Genomic DNA, 18692 nt, shown 5'->3' on the forward strand with positions numbered 1-18692 from the left:
AACTGGCCTGTAGTTTCCTGCTTTCTGTTTCCCGCTTTCCGTTTCCCTCCCTTTATGAATAAAGCAGTTACATTTGCTTTTTCCAATCTAATGGAACCTTCCCCGAATCTAGGGAATTTTGCCAATATGGCTGACTCTTAACTGCCCTCTGAAATGGTTTAGCAAGCCACTCAGTTGTGTCAAACCACTACAGAAAAAAATTGCAGGTATTCTGACACAGAGCCAGTTATCCAACTAAAATAAATATAAAAACAAGGAATATTTTGCCAGATTTTTTAATCTTCACACACGATTAGGAACACGTGATTTTCCACAGAATTTGCCATGATATTTTAAGTCAAACGGGCTCAATACTTTGCGGATTCCCATCATGTTCATGGTTGCAATTCTTTCAAAGGTCCAGGGATTCTGATTGTTTTTGGCCTTCTGCTCATCTTCCTTCATCAGCTCCTCCAAGTGTTTCTTGCTGATTGCCTTTGCAGGAAATGGCAATTTTTTGGCAACTTCTGACAGAAAGGGCTCTACCTCCTCAAACGCACACTTGCCTCCAAACTCCACTACAATCCGGCCATACTTGACTGGGGTGACATAGTGATCGATAGCCCCTTTCCCACCACCCATTCTCTGACCTAATCCTTTGCGTGTAATGGGTTTATATGGAGGATTTACACGCCAGCGAGCAAACATGGTCTTGGCATCCATCTGTCGGTTAATGGTGAGGCGCATCATTTCAAAGTGACCCCAGTGAAGATAACCACCTCCGAGAGCCTGCAAAGAGGAGGGGAAGGGTGCAGGGGAGGAGACCAAGGGTGGGGCCAGGGGGGATAGGAGACACCGAGGGTTGGGGGGGGTGGGGGGTGGAGAGAGACACACAGAGGGTGGGGACGGGGACGGGGAGGGGTACGGGTGGAGGCGGGGGGAAGGGGAGACCGGGGAGGGGAAAATGAGGAGAGGAATGAATAGAACATTGGAGTTACAATTAATTTTTGACAGAACATTTTGTTTTGGTTTGTTACTCACACATTGTCTGTATTGAACTGTGTTGTGCAAGGATTCAGGTTACACACATCAGGTTGTGCTTCAGCCAGCATTCTCTGCCCAAGTGAGAACACCCAACTTGTGGTCTCACAGTGATCTGAATGGACATCAGCAAGAGCTCAATGCAGTTTGAAATGTTAATAGTAGCATGCCTAGGTTACACATAAACTATGAACCTACCGAATACAACACAGTGCAACTTCCAAATCTATGGCCAAATGTATCTCACTTCGTGATTCCAGTTTCTCAACCCTACCTTTTGCAAGGGTATCATAATTTACTTCTTACTAGTTGGGTAATTTCAAGTTACGAAATTTGTTGTATCATTTGTTATTTTGCTTTTACAGACGGATGCATTTGGAATGAAAGAATTCCATATTAATTCCATCACACTCAGGATTTCTTTCCTCCAATCCCAGTTCCTTTGTCAATCCTCCATATTACATAAAATGTACACAGTCCATGCTGCACACACTGCAGTCAACTGCCAGAGCCAGTATTAGCAGCTCACTACTTATCACTTTAAAGATTTTGGTCACATGTAATGTTGCAGCTTATGTTGAAGATAACAAAAGTGCACAGAGGGTGCCTTTTATTCATTGTACACCCCTTCTTCATCCATATGGAAGAAAATGCCCATCCCAGATACTTCAACATGTTTTATCGTCATCTTGGAGACACATTTGTTCCCGCCCAAACGGCTCAGATGACATCAGTTCCAGGCTGGGTCCAAGAGTGACTCCCGACAAACTAAGGGCAGGGACAGGAAAGACAATTTCACACTTGCTGTGGACTGACCAACTGACCCTGGGGAAGCGAATTGTGGAATACAGATTTCCAAGGCTGGTAATTTAGCTCTCCTAATCAAGCAGCTAAGTCACACGATCGACTCCCACAGCTGAGCTCCTGTAGACGCCCAGGGATTCTCCCCATGATTGATGCCACCAGGGCATTCGGGCAGACAAGGGGACTATACTGGGGGTCTCAACAGCAATAATCAAACCAATTTTTAGTTATACACTTAAGAAAAGTTTAATAGCTTTTGAGATCACCCAGTTGGGGAAATGCAGATACTTACGACAATGCCATACTGTCCCCAGGTGAGCGTATTAGCCCGTTTTGCTGGTCCACGGATGTCTCCCAGCCTTTTCATCCAGCGCCTGGGCTTCTTGTAGTTGGGGACTTTGTTAACGAATTTTAGCTTTGGCTTCTCCGGAATGGTCACATCTGAGAAGAGAAACCCACAGGCTTCAACCAACCATCCCGACGACTCACTGCACCCCAGCAAATATTTATATTCAGAAGCCTGTGCCTTCCTTTCACAAAAAAATGTTTCCTTGTATAGCTCATTTGAATACAGAAAAGGTTCTTATATTACACAAGAGGGGTCTGTAAAATGTTTTAAAGAGGGGAAGTGCTCAGATGCAAAAAGGCTGAGAACCCCTGTGCTATATTACAAAAGTGCCTAAACTTCAAAAGTAATCATTGATTGTGAAGCACTGTGGGATATAATAATGTTGTGAAAGGTGCCACATAAATGGAGGTCTTTCTATTGAAGGAACATCAGTGTACACCTGTAAAGGGCGAGATGTGCTCAATAACTACTGTTTGGGGCACAATACTGGAATTTTAAAAGGGGGCGGGGGGGCGATGACGTGGTGGTAATGTTACTGGGCTAGATATCAGAGGCCCAGGCTACTGCTCTGGGGACATGGGTTTAAAAGCCACCACGGCAGCTGCTGGAAGTTAAATTCAATTAATAAATCTGGAACTTAAAAGCCGGTTGATTGTCGTTAAAAACCCATCTGATTCACTAATATACTTTAAGGAAGGAAATCTGCCGTCCTTTACTGCTCTGGCCTACATGTGACTCCAGCCCCACAGCAATGCAGTTGACCCTTAAATACCCTCTGAAATGGCCTAGCAAGCCACTTAATTGTACTAAACCTCTAAAAGAGTTAAAAGGAACGAAACTGGATAGACCATGCAGCATCAACCTAGGCACTGAAAACCAACAATGGCACACCCAGCCATGTCGACCCTGCAAAGTCCTCCTTACTAACAGCCTGTGGCAAAATTGGGAGAGCTGTCTCACAGTCTAGACAAGCAACAGCCTGACATAGTCATACTCACAGAATCATACCTTACAGACAATGTCCCAGGCACCACAATCACCATCCCTGGATATGTCCTGTTCTACGGGCAGGACAGACTCAACAGAAGTGGCGGCACAGTGGTGTACAGTCGGGAGGGAGTAGCCCTGGGAGTCCTCAACATTGACAACAGAATCACGAGGTCTCATGGCATCTAGTCAATCATGGGCAAGGAAGCCTCCTGCTGACCACCACGTACTGCACCGCATCCCCCGCCCCCAGAGGATGAATCGGCACCCCTCCATGTTGAAAACCAATTGGAAGAAGCAGAGAGGGTGGCAAGGGCACAGAATGTACTCTGGGTGGTGTCTTTAATGTCCATCACCAACAGTGGCTCAGTAGCACCACTAATGACCAAGCTAGCCAAGTCCTAAAGGACATAGAATCTATACTGGGTCTTCAGCATGTGATGAGGGAACCAACAAGATGGAAGAACCTTCTTGACTTCGTCCTCACTAATCTACCTATCACAGATCTGTCCATGACAGTATCGGCAGGAGTGACTATCTCACAGTCCCTGTGGAGATGAAGTCCCATCTTCCTATTGAGGATACCCTCCATCGTGTTGTGTGGCACTACCACTTTGCTAACTGGGATAGATTTTGAACAGATCTAGCAACTCAAGACTGGGCAACCATGAGGGCCTGTGGGCCATCAGCAGCAGCAGAATTGTACTCAAACACAATCTGTAAACCCTGGTTCAATGAAGAGTGCAGAACGGTGTGCCAGTAGCAGCACCAGGCATACTTAAAAATGAGTCATCGACCTGGTGAAGCTACAACACAGGACTACTTGAACACAAAAGAGCGGAAGCAGCATGGGATAGACAGAGCTAAGCGATCTCAGAGCCAATGGATTAGATCTAAGTTCTGCAGTCCTGAATGATGGTGGACAATTAAACAACCAACTGGAGGAGGCAGCTCCACAAATAACCCATAATCAATGATGGGACAGCCCAGCACATAAGTGCAAAAGACAAGGCTGAAGCATTTGCAACAATCTTTAGCCAGCAGTGATAAGTGGATGATCCATCTCGGCTTCCTCCTGAGGTACCCACCATCACAGAAGCCAGTCTTCAGCCATTTCAATTCACTCCACCTGATATCAAGAAATGACTGAAGGCACTGGATACTGCAAATACAATGGGCCCTGACAACCTGCCGGCAATAGTACTGAAGACTTAAGACTCCAGAAATAGCTTTGACCCTAGCCAAGCTATTCCAGTACAGCTACAACACTGGCATCCACCTGGCAATATGGAAAATTGTCCAGGTATATCCTGTCCACAAAAAGCAGAGCACATCCAACTTGGCAAATTACACCCCGCCACCTCACCACCCCACCCCATCAGTCTTCTCTCGATCATCATCAAACTGATGAAAAGTGTCGTCAACAGTGCTATCAAGCAGCACTTACTCAGCAATAACCTGCTCACTGATGCTCAGTCTGAGTTCTGCCAAGGCCACTTGACTTCTGACCTCATTACAGCCACGGTCCAAACATGGACAAAAGAGCTGAACTCAAGAGATGAGGTGAGAGTGACTGCCCTTAACATCAGGTTGAAGTCATACTTAGCACAAAGGAAGATAGTTGTGATTGTTGGAGGTCAATCATCTTAGACCCAGGACTTCACTGCAGGAGTTCCTCAGGGTGGTGTCCTGGGCCCAACCATCTTCAGCTGCTTCATCAATGACCTTCCCTCCATCATTAGGTCAGAAGTAGGGATGTTCGCTGATGATTGCACAATGTTCAGCACCATTCGCGACTCTTCAGAAACTGAAGCAGTCTATGTGCATATGCAGAAAGGCCTAGACAATATTCAGGCTTGGGCTGATAAATGGCAAGTAATAAGCAATGACAACAATGACGATCGCCAACAAGAGAGAAGTTAACCATCGCCAAGAAGAGAAAAACTAACCATCTCCCCTTGGCATTCAATGGCATTACCATCAGTGAATCCCTCAATATCAACATCCTGGGGGTTACAATTGACAAGCAACTGAAATGGACCAGCCATATAAACACTATGGCGACAAGAGGAGGTTAGAGGCTGGGAATTCTGTGGCTTGTAACTGACCTCCTGACTCCCCATAGCCTGTCCACCAGGAGTGTGATGAAATACTCTCCACTTGCCTGAATGAGTGCAGCTTCAACAACACAAGCTCGACACCATCCAGGACATAGCAGGCTGCATGATTGGCACCTGGTCCAGTACCTTAAACATTCACTCCCACCACCAACGCATAGTAGGAGTAGTGTGTACCATCAACAAGATGCACCCCAGCAGCTCACAAAGGCTCCTTTGACAGCATCTTCCTAACCCTGACTCTATCACATAAGATAAGGGCAACAGATGCATGGGAACATCACCACCTGCAAGTTCCCCTCCAAGTCACACACCATCCTGACTTGGAACTATCACCGTTCCTTCGCTGTCACTGGGTCAAAATCCTGTAACTCCCTTCCTAACAGCACTGTAGGTGTACCCACACCATGTGAACTGCAGTAGCTCCAGAAGTTAGCTCACCACCACCTCCTCAAGGGCATTTTGGATGGGCAAGAAATGCTGGCCTAGCCAGTGATGCCCACTTCCTGTGAAGGAATAAAAATAAAATTTAAAGCAAGTATGTGGTGAATATGCATGTGGAAAATGCTTGAATAGGTGACACACACAAAAATGAAGAAACATGGCACTAGAACAAATGAACCTGCCTAGAAGGAGAGCTATCTTGGAAAAGGAAGCCAAAAATAGGAGTAAATCAACATTTATTTGGATTAGCAGCTGTTACCCAGGCATTAGTCCTGGGAGCAGATTTGTTTTCTATTTATATAAACAATTTGGACAAAACCACAAGAGGAATAATACTGATGTTCAATGCTACCAAATTAGGCAACAGTCGACAGAGGGGATTTAGGAGGACAGATGATAGGTTATTGGAGTGGGCAGCTAATTGGCAGGTGCAGATCAATGCTGACATGTGAAAAGCAGCCCATTTTGGGAAAAAATGTTGAAAGTATACCCTACACCTTACAACTGGTGAAGGATGAGAGAAATCTAAAGAACATAATTCACGCTGTGTTAGGGCAAAATGAATTGCAAAACACATGAATATTGGTTGTTTTCATACATGTGTTTGAAGAGGGTGTTGCTGAAGCTGGTAAATATATGCCCTCGGGTTTTGGCAGATGTGCCAGAATTTCAACCCACATAATTATTTCATTTATGCCCAGCCCAAAGCAAACATTGCTTGAGTCTAGGCCAGGGGTATTAGGGAGATGACTGATACATTCAGCAGCCCGAGTTACAGTTGATGCAGCCAAGCCAAAACAGGTCATTCCAGCACGACAGAGGACTGAGCTGGGGCACCATTTCCCCTGCCACATGGAGCCTCCTTGCAAAGCGCCGTTACCTTGTTGGTTTTTATATTGTGCTTCTCACCTAAGGTGTATAGAATTAAGACAATTTTTTTTAGTTATTGATTCTCATGGTTAAAAAAGCTCAAATAGCACATTCAGAATAATTTATCATCTCGCCTATATTAGAAACAACCATAAAACCTGTTCCTCAAATCAATCATTATCTATAACCATGCTGTAGCAATACTACTAGAACAGCTTTATCTAAAGCACATTGATGTTTCCTGTGCACATTGATGTTTCCTGTTAAAACTATAGAGTGCAGCATAATAATTAGCTTTTTATCCCACAGTAAAAACATGGCTCTTCATAATAATGCCATCCAACTGGAAAAGCTGGGAGCCACAAATGAGATGCTAAAAGGACCAGATGCGGCTTCAGAGCCACAGGTTACAGGCAACTAGACTAAGCAGTGAGCACCAAAAGGCTATTCACCCAAGTGGTCCAATCACAACCGAGTTTGACTGCGCGCTCAGTCAACATTATACACACTCACTCTGCAGCTGCAACACTCGGTACCTATGGTTGGAATTACAACAGAAACAGAACAAACTGTTGAGCCCAACCCAGTAAGAGTTGGTGTTTATCCTCCACATGAGCAGCAATCTAAATTGCATGTGCTAGCCCTATCTCTTTAACCCCCTCTTTCCTTCCACTGTCGGAACTAATTTTCAAAATTGACATGGTCCTTTTCAACCACTCACTCCGATAGTGCATTCTACAGCCTCATAATCCCCCTGTGCTTTGTCCTAATTTCTTGTATTTAATCTTAAAACATCTCCTAATTTTCTATCCCTCAAAAAAGAAAACAACAGTTCATTTTGATAGCACCTGTGCAACATTAGCATGTTCCAAAGTGACTTACAGCCCATTAAGTACATTTGAAGTGTGACCACTGTTATAATGCAGGAAATCAGGCAGCCAGTTTGCACACAGCAAGCTCTCACAAACAGCAATGTAATAATAATGAGGTTCAGTGATGCTGATACAGGAATTGACTGTGTCCTTGACCAACATCACATACTCTGCAGCTTGATTAGCAAGTTCACAAGGCTAGGACAATGGGGGAAAGATTTTGAACTCTGTTTCAGAATAAAGCCACGGGATCTTTTGATTTACTACACAAGTCAAAAGTCAGGAGTGTGATGGAATACTCTCGACTTGCCTGGCTGAGTGCAGCTTCCACAACATTCAAGAAGCTCGACACCATCCAGGAAAAAGCAGTCCGCTTGATTGGCACCACATCCACAAACATTCGCTCCCTCCACCACCAATGCACAGTGGCAGCAGTGTGTACCATCTACAAGATGTGCTGCAGGAACTCACCAAGGCTCCTTAGACAGCACCTTCCAAACCTAAAACCCCTACTATCTAGAAAGACAAGGGCAGCAGGTAGATGTGAACACCACCACCTGGAAGTTCTCCTCCAAGTCACTCACCCTCCTGACTTGGAAATATATCACCGTTCCTTCACTGTCGCTGGGTCAAAATCCTGAAACTCCCTCTCTAACAGCACTGTGGGTGTACCTACACCACATGGACTGCAGTGGTTCCAAAAGGCAGCTCACTACCAACTTCTCAAGGGTAATTAGGGATGGGCAATAAATGCTGGTCTACCCAGCAACGCCCACAGCTCATGACTGAATTAAAAAAAACCCTTAGTGGAATTTGAAACCAAGACCATCTGACTCAGATGCAAGAATGCTGCTATGGCTCGCCATTGGAAACTGGTATCAGGAGCTGCAACCCTGGCCACATTTTTAAACTTCCTTAGTTCAATGAATAATTGTAGTGCCCCAAAATACTGCCCAATTTAAACACAGTTTCAACAGTCGAACCAGCAACTTACGTGGCTCAAAACAATACTTTGTGGTGCACTTACACACCAAGCTATCGGGAGAGCAGCATTAATATATCCACTACTCTGACAAGCAAATGATTTTTTTCTTTCCTATCAGGTACACCTGCTGCTATCACCTTCACTACAACCTGCCTTACAGAAGGGCAAAGCCTGGGGCAAAGTTTCTTCAAACTCACCATCATAACTGGGAGGATGCTCATATGTCTTCAGTCCAACAGTGAGAACCTTGGTATAATTCTGATATGGGCCTGTAATGAATGTAGATGTTATTGAACATGGAATAATCACATAATAAGAATGAAATAATAACATCCATTGATTAGGAGGTTCCTTGACGTTTTTTAAGACCATAAGACATAGGAGCAGAAATTAGGCCATTCAGCCCATTGAGTCTGCTCCGCCATTCAATCATGGCTGATAAAGTTTCTCAACCCCATTTTCCCGCCTTCTCCCCGTAACCTTTGATCCCCTTACCAATCAAGAACTTATCTATCTCGGTCTTAAATACACTCAATGACCTGGCCTCCACAGCCTTCTGTGGCAATGAATTTCATAGATTCACCACTCTCTGGCTAAAGAAGTTTCTCCTCATCTCTGTTCTAAAAGGTCTTCCCTTTACTCTGAGGCTGTGCCCTCAGGTCCTAGTCTCTCCTACTAATGGAAATATCTTCCCCACGTCCACTCTATCCAGGCCTTTCAGTATTCTGTAAGTTTCAATCAGATCCCCCCTCATCCTTCTAAACTCCATCGAGTATAGACCCAGAGTCCTCAAACGTTCCTCATATGTTAAGCCTTTCATTCCTGGGATCATTCTCGTGAACCTCCTCTGGACCCTCTCCAGGGCCAGAACATCCTTCCTGAGATACGGGGCCCAAAATTGCTCACAATATTCTAAATGTGGTCTAACCAGAGCCTTATAAAGCCTCAGCAGCACATCCCTGCTTTTATATTCTAGTCCTCTCGAAATAAATGCCAACGTTGCATTTGCCTTCCTAACTACCAACTCAACCTGCAAGTTAACCTTAAGAGAATCCTGGACTAAGACTCCCAAGTCCCTTTGCACTCCAGATTTCTGAATTCTCTCCCTATTTGGAAAATAGTCAATGCCTCTATTCTTCCTACCATAGTGCATGACTTCACACTTGCCCACGTTGTATTCCATCTGCCACTTCTTTGCCCATTCTCCTAACCTGTCCAAATCCTTCTGCAGCCTCCCCGCCTCCTCAATACTACCTGTCCCTCCATCTATCTTTGTATCATCTGTAAACTTAGCCAGGATGCCCTCAGTTCCTTCATCTAGATCATTAATGTATAAAGTGAAAAGTTGTGGTCCCAACACTGACCCCTGCGGAACTCCACTAGTCACCGGCCGCCATCCTGAGAATGACCCCCTTATCGCCACTCTCTGCCTCCTGCCAGACAGCCAATCTTCTATCCATGCTAGTACCTTGCCTCTAACACCATGGGCTCTTATCTTACTGAGCAGCCTCCTGTGCAGCACCTTGTCAAAGGCCTTCTGGAAGTCCAAGTACATAACATCCATTGGCTCTCCTTTGTCTAACCTACTCGTTACCTCCACAAAGAATTCTAACAGATTTGTCAGGCATGACCTCCCCTTGATGAAAACATGCTGACTTTGCCCGATTTTACCATGAACTTCCAAGTATTCTGAAATCTCATCCTTAATAATGGACTCTAAAATCTTACCAACAACCGAGGCCAGGCTAATCGGCCTGTAATTTCCCGTCTTTTGCCTCACTCCCTTCTTAAACAGGGGGGTTACATTAGCGATTTTCCAGTCCTCTGGGACCCTCCCTGACTCGAGTGATTCCTGAAAGATCACCATTAACGCCTCCACTATCTCTTCAGCTATCTCCTTCAGAACTCTGGGGTGTAATCCATCTGGTCCAGGTGATTTATCCACCTTCAGACCTTTCAGTTTTCCTAGCACCTTCTCCTTGGTAATGGCCACCGTATTCACCTCTGCCTCCCGACTCTCTTGAACTTTGGGGATGTTACTCCTGTCTTCCACCGTGAAGACTGACGCAAAGTACCTATTCAGTTCCTCCGCCATTTCTTTGTTCCCCACTACTACTTCTCCAACGTCATTTTCCAGCGGCCCAATGTCCACTTTTGCCTCTCTCTTACCCTTTATATAACTAAAAAAAATCTTGCAATCTTCTTTTATATTACTGGCTAGTTTACCCTTATATTTAATCTTCTCCCTCATTATTTCTTTTTTAGTTGTCCTCTGTTGGTCTTTGTAGGCTTCCCAATCCCCTGGCTTCCCACTGCTCTTTGCCGCATTGTATGCTTTCTCTTTAGCTTTTATGCTGTCTCTGACTTCCCTTGTCAGCCATGGTTGCCTCGTCCTCCCTTTAGTATGCTTCTTCTTCCAAGGGATGAATTTTTGCTGTGTCTGCCAAATTACTCCCAGAAACTCCTGCCATTTCTGTTCCACTGTCTTTCCTGCTAGGCTCATCTCCCAGTCAATTCTGGCCAGCTCCTCCCTCATGCCTCTGTAGTTGCCTTTATTCAACTGTAATACCGTTACATCAGATTCCAGCTTTTTCCTCTCAAATTGCAGGGTAAATTCTATCATATTATGGTCACTTCCTCCTAAGGGTTCCTTCACCTTAAGCTTCCTTATCAAATCTGCCTCATTACACATCACTAAATCTAGAATTGCCTGTTCCCTAGTGGGCTCCACCACAAGCTGCTCCAAAAAGCCATCTCGTAGACATTCCACAAATTCCTTTTCTTGGGATCCACTACCAACCTGATTTTCCAAGTCTACCTGCATCTTGAAATCCCCCATGATCACCTTGCCTTTCTTACACACCTTTTCTATCTCCTGGTGTATCTTGTGCCCCACATCCTGACTACTGTTCGGAGGCCTGTACATAACTCCCATTATGGTTTTTTTACCTTTGCGGTTCCTCAACTCTACCCACACAGATTCTACATTGTCTGACCCTACGCCATTTCTTGCTATCGATTTAATTTCATTTCTTACTAACAAAGCAACCCCACCCGCTCTGCCAACCTGCCTATCTTTTCAATAGGATGTATATCCTTGGATATTTAGCTCCCAGTCCTGAACCCCTTGCAGCCATGTCGCCGTGATGCCCACCACATCATACCTGCCAATTTCAATCTGCGCCACAAGCTCATATACCTTATTTCGTATACTGCGTGCATTCAGATACAACACCTTCAGTCCTGTATTTCCTGTCCCCTTTCTTATTGTCGTCCCTTTATCTGATGTGCTTGAAGTTAGATTCCTAGCCCTTTCCAAACACTCTGTCCTATTTTGTGTTCTGGAGACTTTAATAACCTCTCCTGGGTTCTCCTTTCTTTTCAGTTTTTTCATAATTTTCCATGAAGTTGAATCCACCCCCCACATGCTAACCTGCTGCTTTGTTTCCCATTAGTCATACTTCTTGGAGTTTTACCCTTCCCTTCACTTTTCTCCAGACCATATACAAAAGATACAAGGCCAGAGCGTGTGGAATACAATAGCAAACTCAACCAAATGTCACACCAGCAAATGTTGTTGACACATGTGATTCAGAATAATTGCTCTTATAATATACAGTATCTGGTTTTCTTCAGTAAGCCTGCAGCTTAAACATAAGAGAAGATAGTGATTTCACCAACAGTCACAGCATCAGAAACAAAAACAAAAATACCTGGAAAAACTCAGCAGGTCTGGCAGCATCTGCGGAGAGGAACACAGTTAACGTTTAGAGTCCGAATGACCCTTCAACAGAACAGGGTCATGAGGACTCGAAACGTTAACTGTGTCCCTCTCCGCAGATGCTGCCAGACTCTGCTGAGTTTTTCCAGGTATTTTTGTTTTTGTTTTGGATTTCCAGCATCCGCAGTTTTTTGCTTTTAGCCACAGCATCAGATTTGGTGCAATAACCAACAGCAAATTCTGAGCATCAAGATTTCTCTTCAGGAAGAGGTGGACAGATTGGAATTCAATTAAATGGTATCGTTGATTTGTAACAGTTCTGATGGGAAACTGCCTTCAGGAGCCCGGGTCACCCCGGGGCCGGGGCCCGGCCCACCCCGGGGCCGGGGCCCGGGGCCCGGGGCCCGGCTCACCCCGGGGCCCGGGGCCCGGCTCACCCCGGGGCCGGAATTCGGGATAACTTCCCAATGAGGACTGGTTCCCGGCCGCAGCTCCTACCTGAGTTCCCGGAGTTGTTGCTGATTGCCAGGCGGAGGAGGCCCAGGCGCCGGAGCAGAAAGGCCATGGCGGTGTCTCACTCAAACCATCCCGGGTACAGCAGCGACTGGCAGGGGTGGGAGGCGGGACTAATCCCCGATCCCGCTCTCCTATCGGTCCCCTTATGCCTCTCTCCCATTGGTCCTCTGATTTCACCGTCTGCCAATGAAACCCTTGCTCCCTTACCTGTTGATTTCCAGGTCTCAGTCTTTGCCATTCACCCTCTGAGCTACATTGCCTTCTCAGCTCCTCTTCAATTTATCTCCAATTTCTCCTCTTTATCCTGGGTCTCCCTCTTATTTAGAGCTAGTTTCTCCTATATCATTACAAAAACAGAAATACCTGGGAAAACTCAGCAGGTCTGGCAGCATCGGCGGAGAAGAACAAAGTTGACGTTTCGAGTCCTCATGACCCTTCAACAGAACTAAGTAAAAATAGGAGAGGGGTGAAATATAAGCTGGGTTGGGGGGGGGGGGGGGGGGGGAGAGAGAAGTTGGTGCTGGGGGGTGGTGGTTGTAGGGACAAGCAAGCAGTGATAGGAGCAGATAACCAAAAGATGTCACAGACAAAGGAACAAAGAGGTGTTGAAGGTGGTGATATTATCTAAAAGAATGTACTAATTAAGAATGGATGGCAGGACACGCAAGGTACAGATAGTTCTAGTGGGGGTGGGGTGAAATAAGACTAAAAGGGCATAAAAGGTATAGATTTAAAAATAATGGAAATAGGTGGGAAAAGAAAAATCTATATAAATTATTGGAAAAAACAAAAGGGAAGGGGAAGAAACTGAAAGGGAGTGGGGATGGAGGAGGGAGTTCAAGATCTAAAGTTGTTGAACTAGTTAACGTTTCGAGTCTGTATGACGCTTCAACAGAAGAGTCATACGGAGTCAAAACATTAACTGTGTTCCTCTCCGCAGATGCTGTCAAACCTGCTGAGTTTTTCCAGGTATTTTTGTTATTGTTTTGGATTTCCAGCATCCGCAGTTTTTTGCTTTTATGAAGCTTGATGAACAAGTTGTTGTCCTGAATGATTGGAAGGAGCTGTCAGTCATTAATGTTAATTCTGCCACACTTTAAGGAGAGTTTCAGGGTGTCTTCTAAGCGATTTGTCTTCCCCAGGAATATTGCCCATTTGACAGTTGAGAAAACAGGACATGGTTGAGAAGACTGTTTTTACCCATCTGGATAGCGTCCAGTCCATTAAAATTGATTTTGCAGGAGTTTTGCCTGAATGCTTGTGCAGCTGGCCTCAAGAAGGACACTAGCGTTTGTTCAACAGCCCTCCCATTGAATCTGGCAAATGTGACGGAGACATTGCTGATGGAATTTCTCTAGCGCTCTTGTGTGTCAAGGTCTCACTGCAGTATAGGAGTGTGGTGACGACAACTGCTCTGTACACTAGGGCTTTAGTTGACTTGCAGAGGTCTTTGTTGTCAAACACTCGCTGCTATAGTTTGTAGAAGGCTGAGCTAGTGCAGATGATCCTGTGTTGGATCTCCTCATCAATGGTGGCCTTTTGAACAAGGCAGTTGCCAAGGTACAGGAAGTGCTTAACATATTCCAGAGTCTCTCCTTCAACATAAATGGGGGTTGGAATATTTGGCTGACCAGTTATGTGTTGATGTTTGAGTTTTGTTTTGGCAACATTCAAGGACAAGCCAAGTTTTTGTATACAGAATTGAAGAGATTGAGAGTGGCTTGCAAATCTGGTGCAGAGTACAACACCGCAGTCATCTGCACACTATAGATCATGTACCATATGTCTGTGATGGTCACTTTAGTTTTGGCACAGAGGAAACTGAGGTTAAAGAGTGTTCCATCTAGATGGTATTTAATCCTGGCATCAGAGAACAGTTGATCTTTGATGAGGTGAATAGCCACTGTCAAGTAGATTGTAAATGGGGTGGGGGCTATCACATAGCCTCACTTGACCCCAGTCCAGATTTTGAAGGCATTTGTTTCAGTTCTTCTACTCAAGACAGTTATAGTCATATCATCATGAAACAATTACAGGATTGTGATAAAGTTTCTTGGACATTCAAATCTTTGGCGCACAATCCACACAGCCTTGCAATTTACTGAATCAAATGCTTTGGTCAGATCCAACACATCAGCGCAAAGGACAAGGCTGAAACATTTGTAAACATTTTCAGCCAGAACCGCTAGGTGGATGAACCATCTTGGCCTTCTCCTGAGGTCCCCTGCATCACAGATGCCAGTCTTCAGGCAATTCAATTCACCCCAAACGATATCAAGAAACAGCTGAAGGCACTGGATACCACAAAGGCTATGGGCCCTGACAACATTCCAGCAATAGTACTAAAGACTTGTGCTCTAGAACTGCCTGTGCCCCTAGCCAAGCTGTTTCAGTACAGTTACAACACTGGCATCTACCCAGCAATGTGGAAAATTTCCCAGGTATGTCCTCTCCACAAAAAGCAGGACAAACGCAACCTGGCCAATTACCATGCCATCAGTCTACCGTGTATCATCAGCAAAGTGATGAAGGTGTCGTCGACAGAGCTATCAAGTGGCACTTACTCAGCAATAACTTGCTCACTGATGCTTAGTTTGGGTTCCACCAGGGCCACTCAGCTCCAGACCTCATTACAGCCTTGATCCAAACATGGACAAAAGACCTGAACTCCAAAGGTGAGGTGAGGTGAGAGTGACTGCCCTTGACATCAAGGCAGCATTTGACCAAATATGGCATCAAGCAGCCCTAGAAAAACTAAGAGTCAGTGGGAATCAGGGGGAAAACTCTCCACTGGCTGGAGTCATACCTAGCACAAAGGAGCATGGTTGTGGTTGTTGGAGTTCAATCATCTCAGCTCCAGGACATCACTACAGGAGTTCCTCAGGGTAATATCCTAAGACCAACCATCTTCAGCTGCTTCATCAATGATCTTTCCTCCATAAGGTCAAAAGTGAGGATGTTCGCTGATGATTGCACAATGTTCAGCACCATTTGTGACTCCTCAGATACTGAAGCAGTCTATATCCATATGCAGCAAGATCTGGGCAATATTTAGGCTTGGGCTGATAAGTGGCAAAAAACGTTCACACCACACAACTGCCAGGCAATGACCAACTCTACCCAGAGAGAATCTAACCATTTCTCCTTGACATTCAATGGCATTACCATCGCAGAATTCCCCATTATCAACATCCTTGAGGTTACCATTGACCAGAACAAGAACAGGTCAGAGGCTAGGAATCCAGTGAAGAGTAACTCACCTCCTGACTCCCCAAAGCCTGTCCGCCATCTATAAGGCACAAATGAGGAATGTGATGGAAAACTGTCCATTTGCCTGAATGAATGCAGCTCCAACAGCACTCAAGAAGCTCAACACCATTCCAAGACAAAGCAACTGCTGTATTAGCACCCCATTCAGAAACATTCACTTCCTCCACCACCGAAGCAGTGGCAGCAGTGTGTACCATCTAAAAGATGCACTGCAGGGACACACCAAGACTCCTTTGACAGAACCTTCCAAATTTGTGACCTCTACTACTTAGAAGGACAAGGGCAGCAGAAGCATGGGAACACCACCACCTGCAAGTTCCCGTCCAAGCCACTCACCATCCTGGCTTGGAAATATATCGCCATTCCTTCAATGTTGCTGGGTTAAAATCCTGGAACTCCCTCCCTAACATCACTGTGGGTGTACCTACACCACATGGACTGCAGCAGTTCAAGAAGGTGGCTCACTATCACCTTCCCAAGGGCAACTAGGGATGGGCAATAAATGCTGGCCTAGCCAGCGACACATACATCCCATGAACAAATGAAAAAAAGAATGCAATGAAGAGATGAAATTAACGTGGTCAGAAGAGAAAGTCCGAGAGATCCAACAATAAACTGATCATTATGATATGAAGCTACCAGGACCATCTATAGACCAAGGTCAAATAGATAAAGTCCCCTTTGCTCACAGGATATGGTTTCTCTCCTTAAGGATGACAATGCCATCTATCGATGCTGTAAAGAACATTTTGAACAACTCCTCAACCATGAATCTACAGTGGTAGATGATACTCTCCAGACTATCCGTCAGCACCCTGTGGTAGAGCCCAGGGGTGAGACACTAGTGATGGAAGGGCTGCAACACGCAATCAAACAGAAGAAAAACAATATAGCCTGTGGCCCTGATGGTATTTCAGCTGTGGTCTTCAAAGCTGGTGGACTTTGCCTCACATCAAGACTCCGTGCAGTCATCCTATGGAATTGAGAGGAAAAAGAACTCCCTCCGACTTCAGGGATGTGACAATTGTAATGATTTTCTAGAAGGAAGATAAATCATGCTGTGGAAACTATTGCAGTGTTTCCTTCTTGTCCATAGCTGGGAAAATCCTGACATACATTCTCCTGAATCGCCTACTTCCTGTGCCTGAGGTAATCCTCCCAGAGACATAGTGTGACTTTAAATCTTCCAGAGAAATCTCTGACATGGTCTTTGTTGTCAGACAAATCCAAGAAAAATGTAGAAAACAACAGCTGGAACTCATCCCTGATCCCTCTTACTTATTGATCCTCAGGTGTCTCTTTTCCACAGGTCTCTCTCTCTCTCTCCACAAACCCCAAGTTTCTCCCCTCATAGATCTCCTTGCCATCAATCTGCAGCCCTCTCATTCACGTTGATCCCATTCTCTATCTCTCCAAACTGAAAGCCCAGCTTCCTCTTCATTCACTCCAAACATATCCCTGCATTCCCCCACTGATACCCTACATTCTACATCTCTCCTGCTCACTATCACATCTCCTGCTCTATTCCTGTTCACATGGGTTGCTATCTCCCGTCTCCCATTGATGACAAACTCTCTCCGATCTCCTGCTCTCTTTCTCTGTGATTGAATATTCTTCCTCTCTACCCCCTGTTCTCCTTCTCTCTCTAATCTCCTGCTATCACCTGGTGTCTCCCCCTGATCCCCTGCTCTCTCTGATCTCCATGCTCTCTCTCTGATCGCCACATTCCAAGAATGAAAGAATTGTGCCTGCAGCAGGATAATGGGTATCCACCTGAATGATTTGCTGCCTGTCATGACACACTAACTGCACACTGAGGGAGTGGAATCTTGTCCAAGTTGAGACGAGTTGACAGAAGATACATGCAAAGCAATTCATGTGTGCAGTCAATGACACCCTTCACCATGGCGAATCCTGCAATCTAAACAAACCCTTGTGCTCACACCACCTGTTTGTCTTTGGCACAAGGGAACAAGATAAAATTGTATTTGCGGCCTGGATTTTCACAGAGCAGTGGAGACTTCACGAATCTTTAAAAATGGCGGGAAGGGCCATTCAGAAGCCCTACCCCCATTTCCAACAGATCCCGTTTTTGCCAGTAGGGGAAAGGGATGGAGTGTGACTCACACTTGAGGGAAACCCGAACTCAGTAGGACCAAGTAAACTCAGTGCTGTGTTCAAACATTCCCGATTTTTTGCTGTAGCAAGGGCCTGCACCTGCAGTGTTGGAGTTATGAATTTTTACAATAGTCATAAATGCTCTTGCAGGGCTGATGAAGTCTGTAGAACTGTTGTTATTTAAATTCCCAGTCCTTTAAAAATAGGATGCCTGTGTGTGTGAGTTGAAAAAAAAATGTCCAGGCAGTAATAATAATTGTTTGTTGAATTATCCCAAGGGCTATCATTATGTCATTATTAATGCCACAACCTATCATTATCTGAGCAGGGGATCCTAAATTCAGTTTGATTAATAGCTCAAAAAAGATATTAAAGCTGTCTTTGATGTGGGCTTATGAATACAAGCCTGTTTGTTTTCATTAGGGATTAAGTACTTGAGGGGATTTAAATTTTTTGAAAGGGCCTTCATGATGTTTTTTTTTAAATTATAATAAAGATTGTGATATATATTTAGACCTATATTTTATTTCACAGAATCACAATGCAGAAGAGGCCCATCGAGTCTGCACCAACATGTGAGAAACACCTGACCTACCTACCTAATCCCACTTACCAGCAC

General features: G+C 45.0%; 1 protein-coding gene across 1 annotated transcript; it reads right to left on the reverse strand.

Annotated features, from left to right (window-relative positions):
* Positions 1–259: 259 nt before the first annotated feature.
* mrpl16 (mitochondrial ribosomal protein L16) lies at positions 260–12816 on the reverse strand. Its single transcript, XM_078546885.1, has 4 exons — positions 12668–12816; positions 8646–8717; positions 2117–2265; positions 260–768 (listed from the first exon to the last, which is right to left on the reverse strand). The coding sequence occupies exons 1-4, from the start codon at positions 12732–12734 to the stop codon at positions 283–285; spliced, it is 774 nt and encodes a 257-aa protein (XP_078403011.1). The 5' UTR covers positions 12735–12816; the 3' UTR covers positions 260–282.
* Between the last annotated feature and the right edge of the window lie 5876 nt (positions 12817–18692).

The sequence above is a fragment of the Cetorhinus maximus genome, chromosome 8 (genome assembly GCF_964194155.1).
Source record: "Cetorhinus maximus chromosome 8, sCetMax3.hap1.1, whole genome shotgun sequence".
Classification (NCBI taxonomy): Eukaryota; Metazoa; Chordata; class Chondrichthyes; order Lamniformes; family Cetorhinidae; genus Cetorhinus; species Cetorhinus maximus.

Coding starts and splice junctions, on each gene's coding strand:
- mrpl16 (XM_078546885.1), bottom strand. CDS start 12,734: ATGGCCTTTCTGCTCCGGCGCCTGGGCCTCCTCCGCCTGGCAATCAGC. Junction 8,718..12,667: donor CAACAACTCCGGGAACTCAG/GTAGGAGCTGCG, acceptor CATTCATTACAG/GCCCATATCAGAATTATACC. Junction 769..2,116: donor GGGGACAGTATGGCATTGTC/GTAAGTATCTGC, acceptor TCCTCTTTGCAG/GCTCTCGGAGGTGGTTATCT.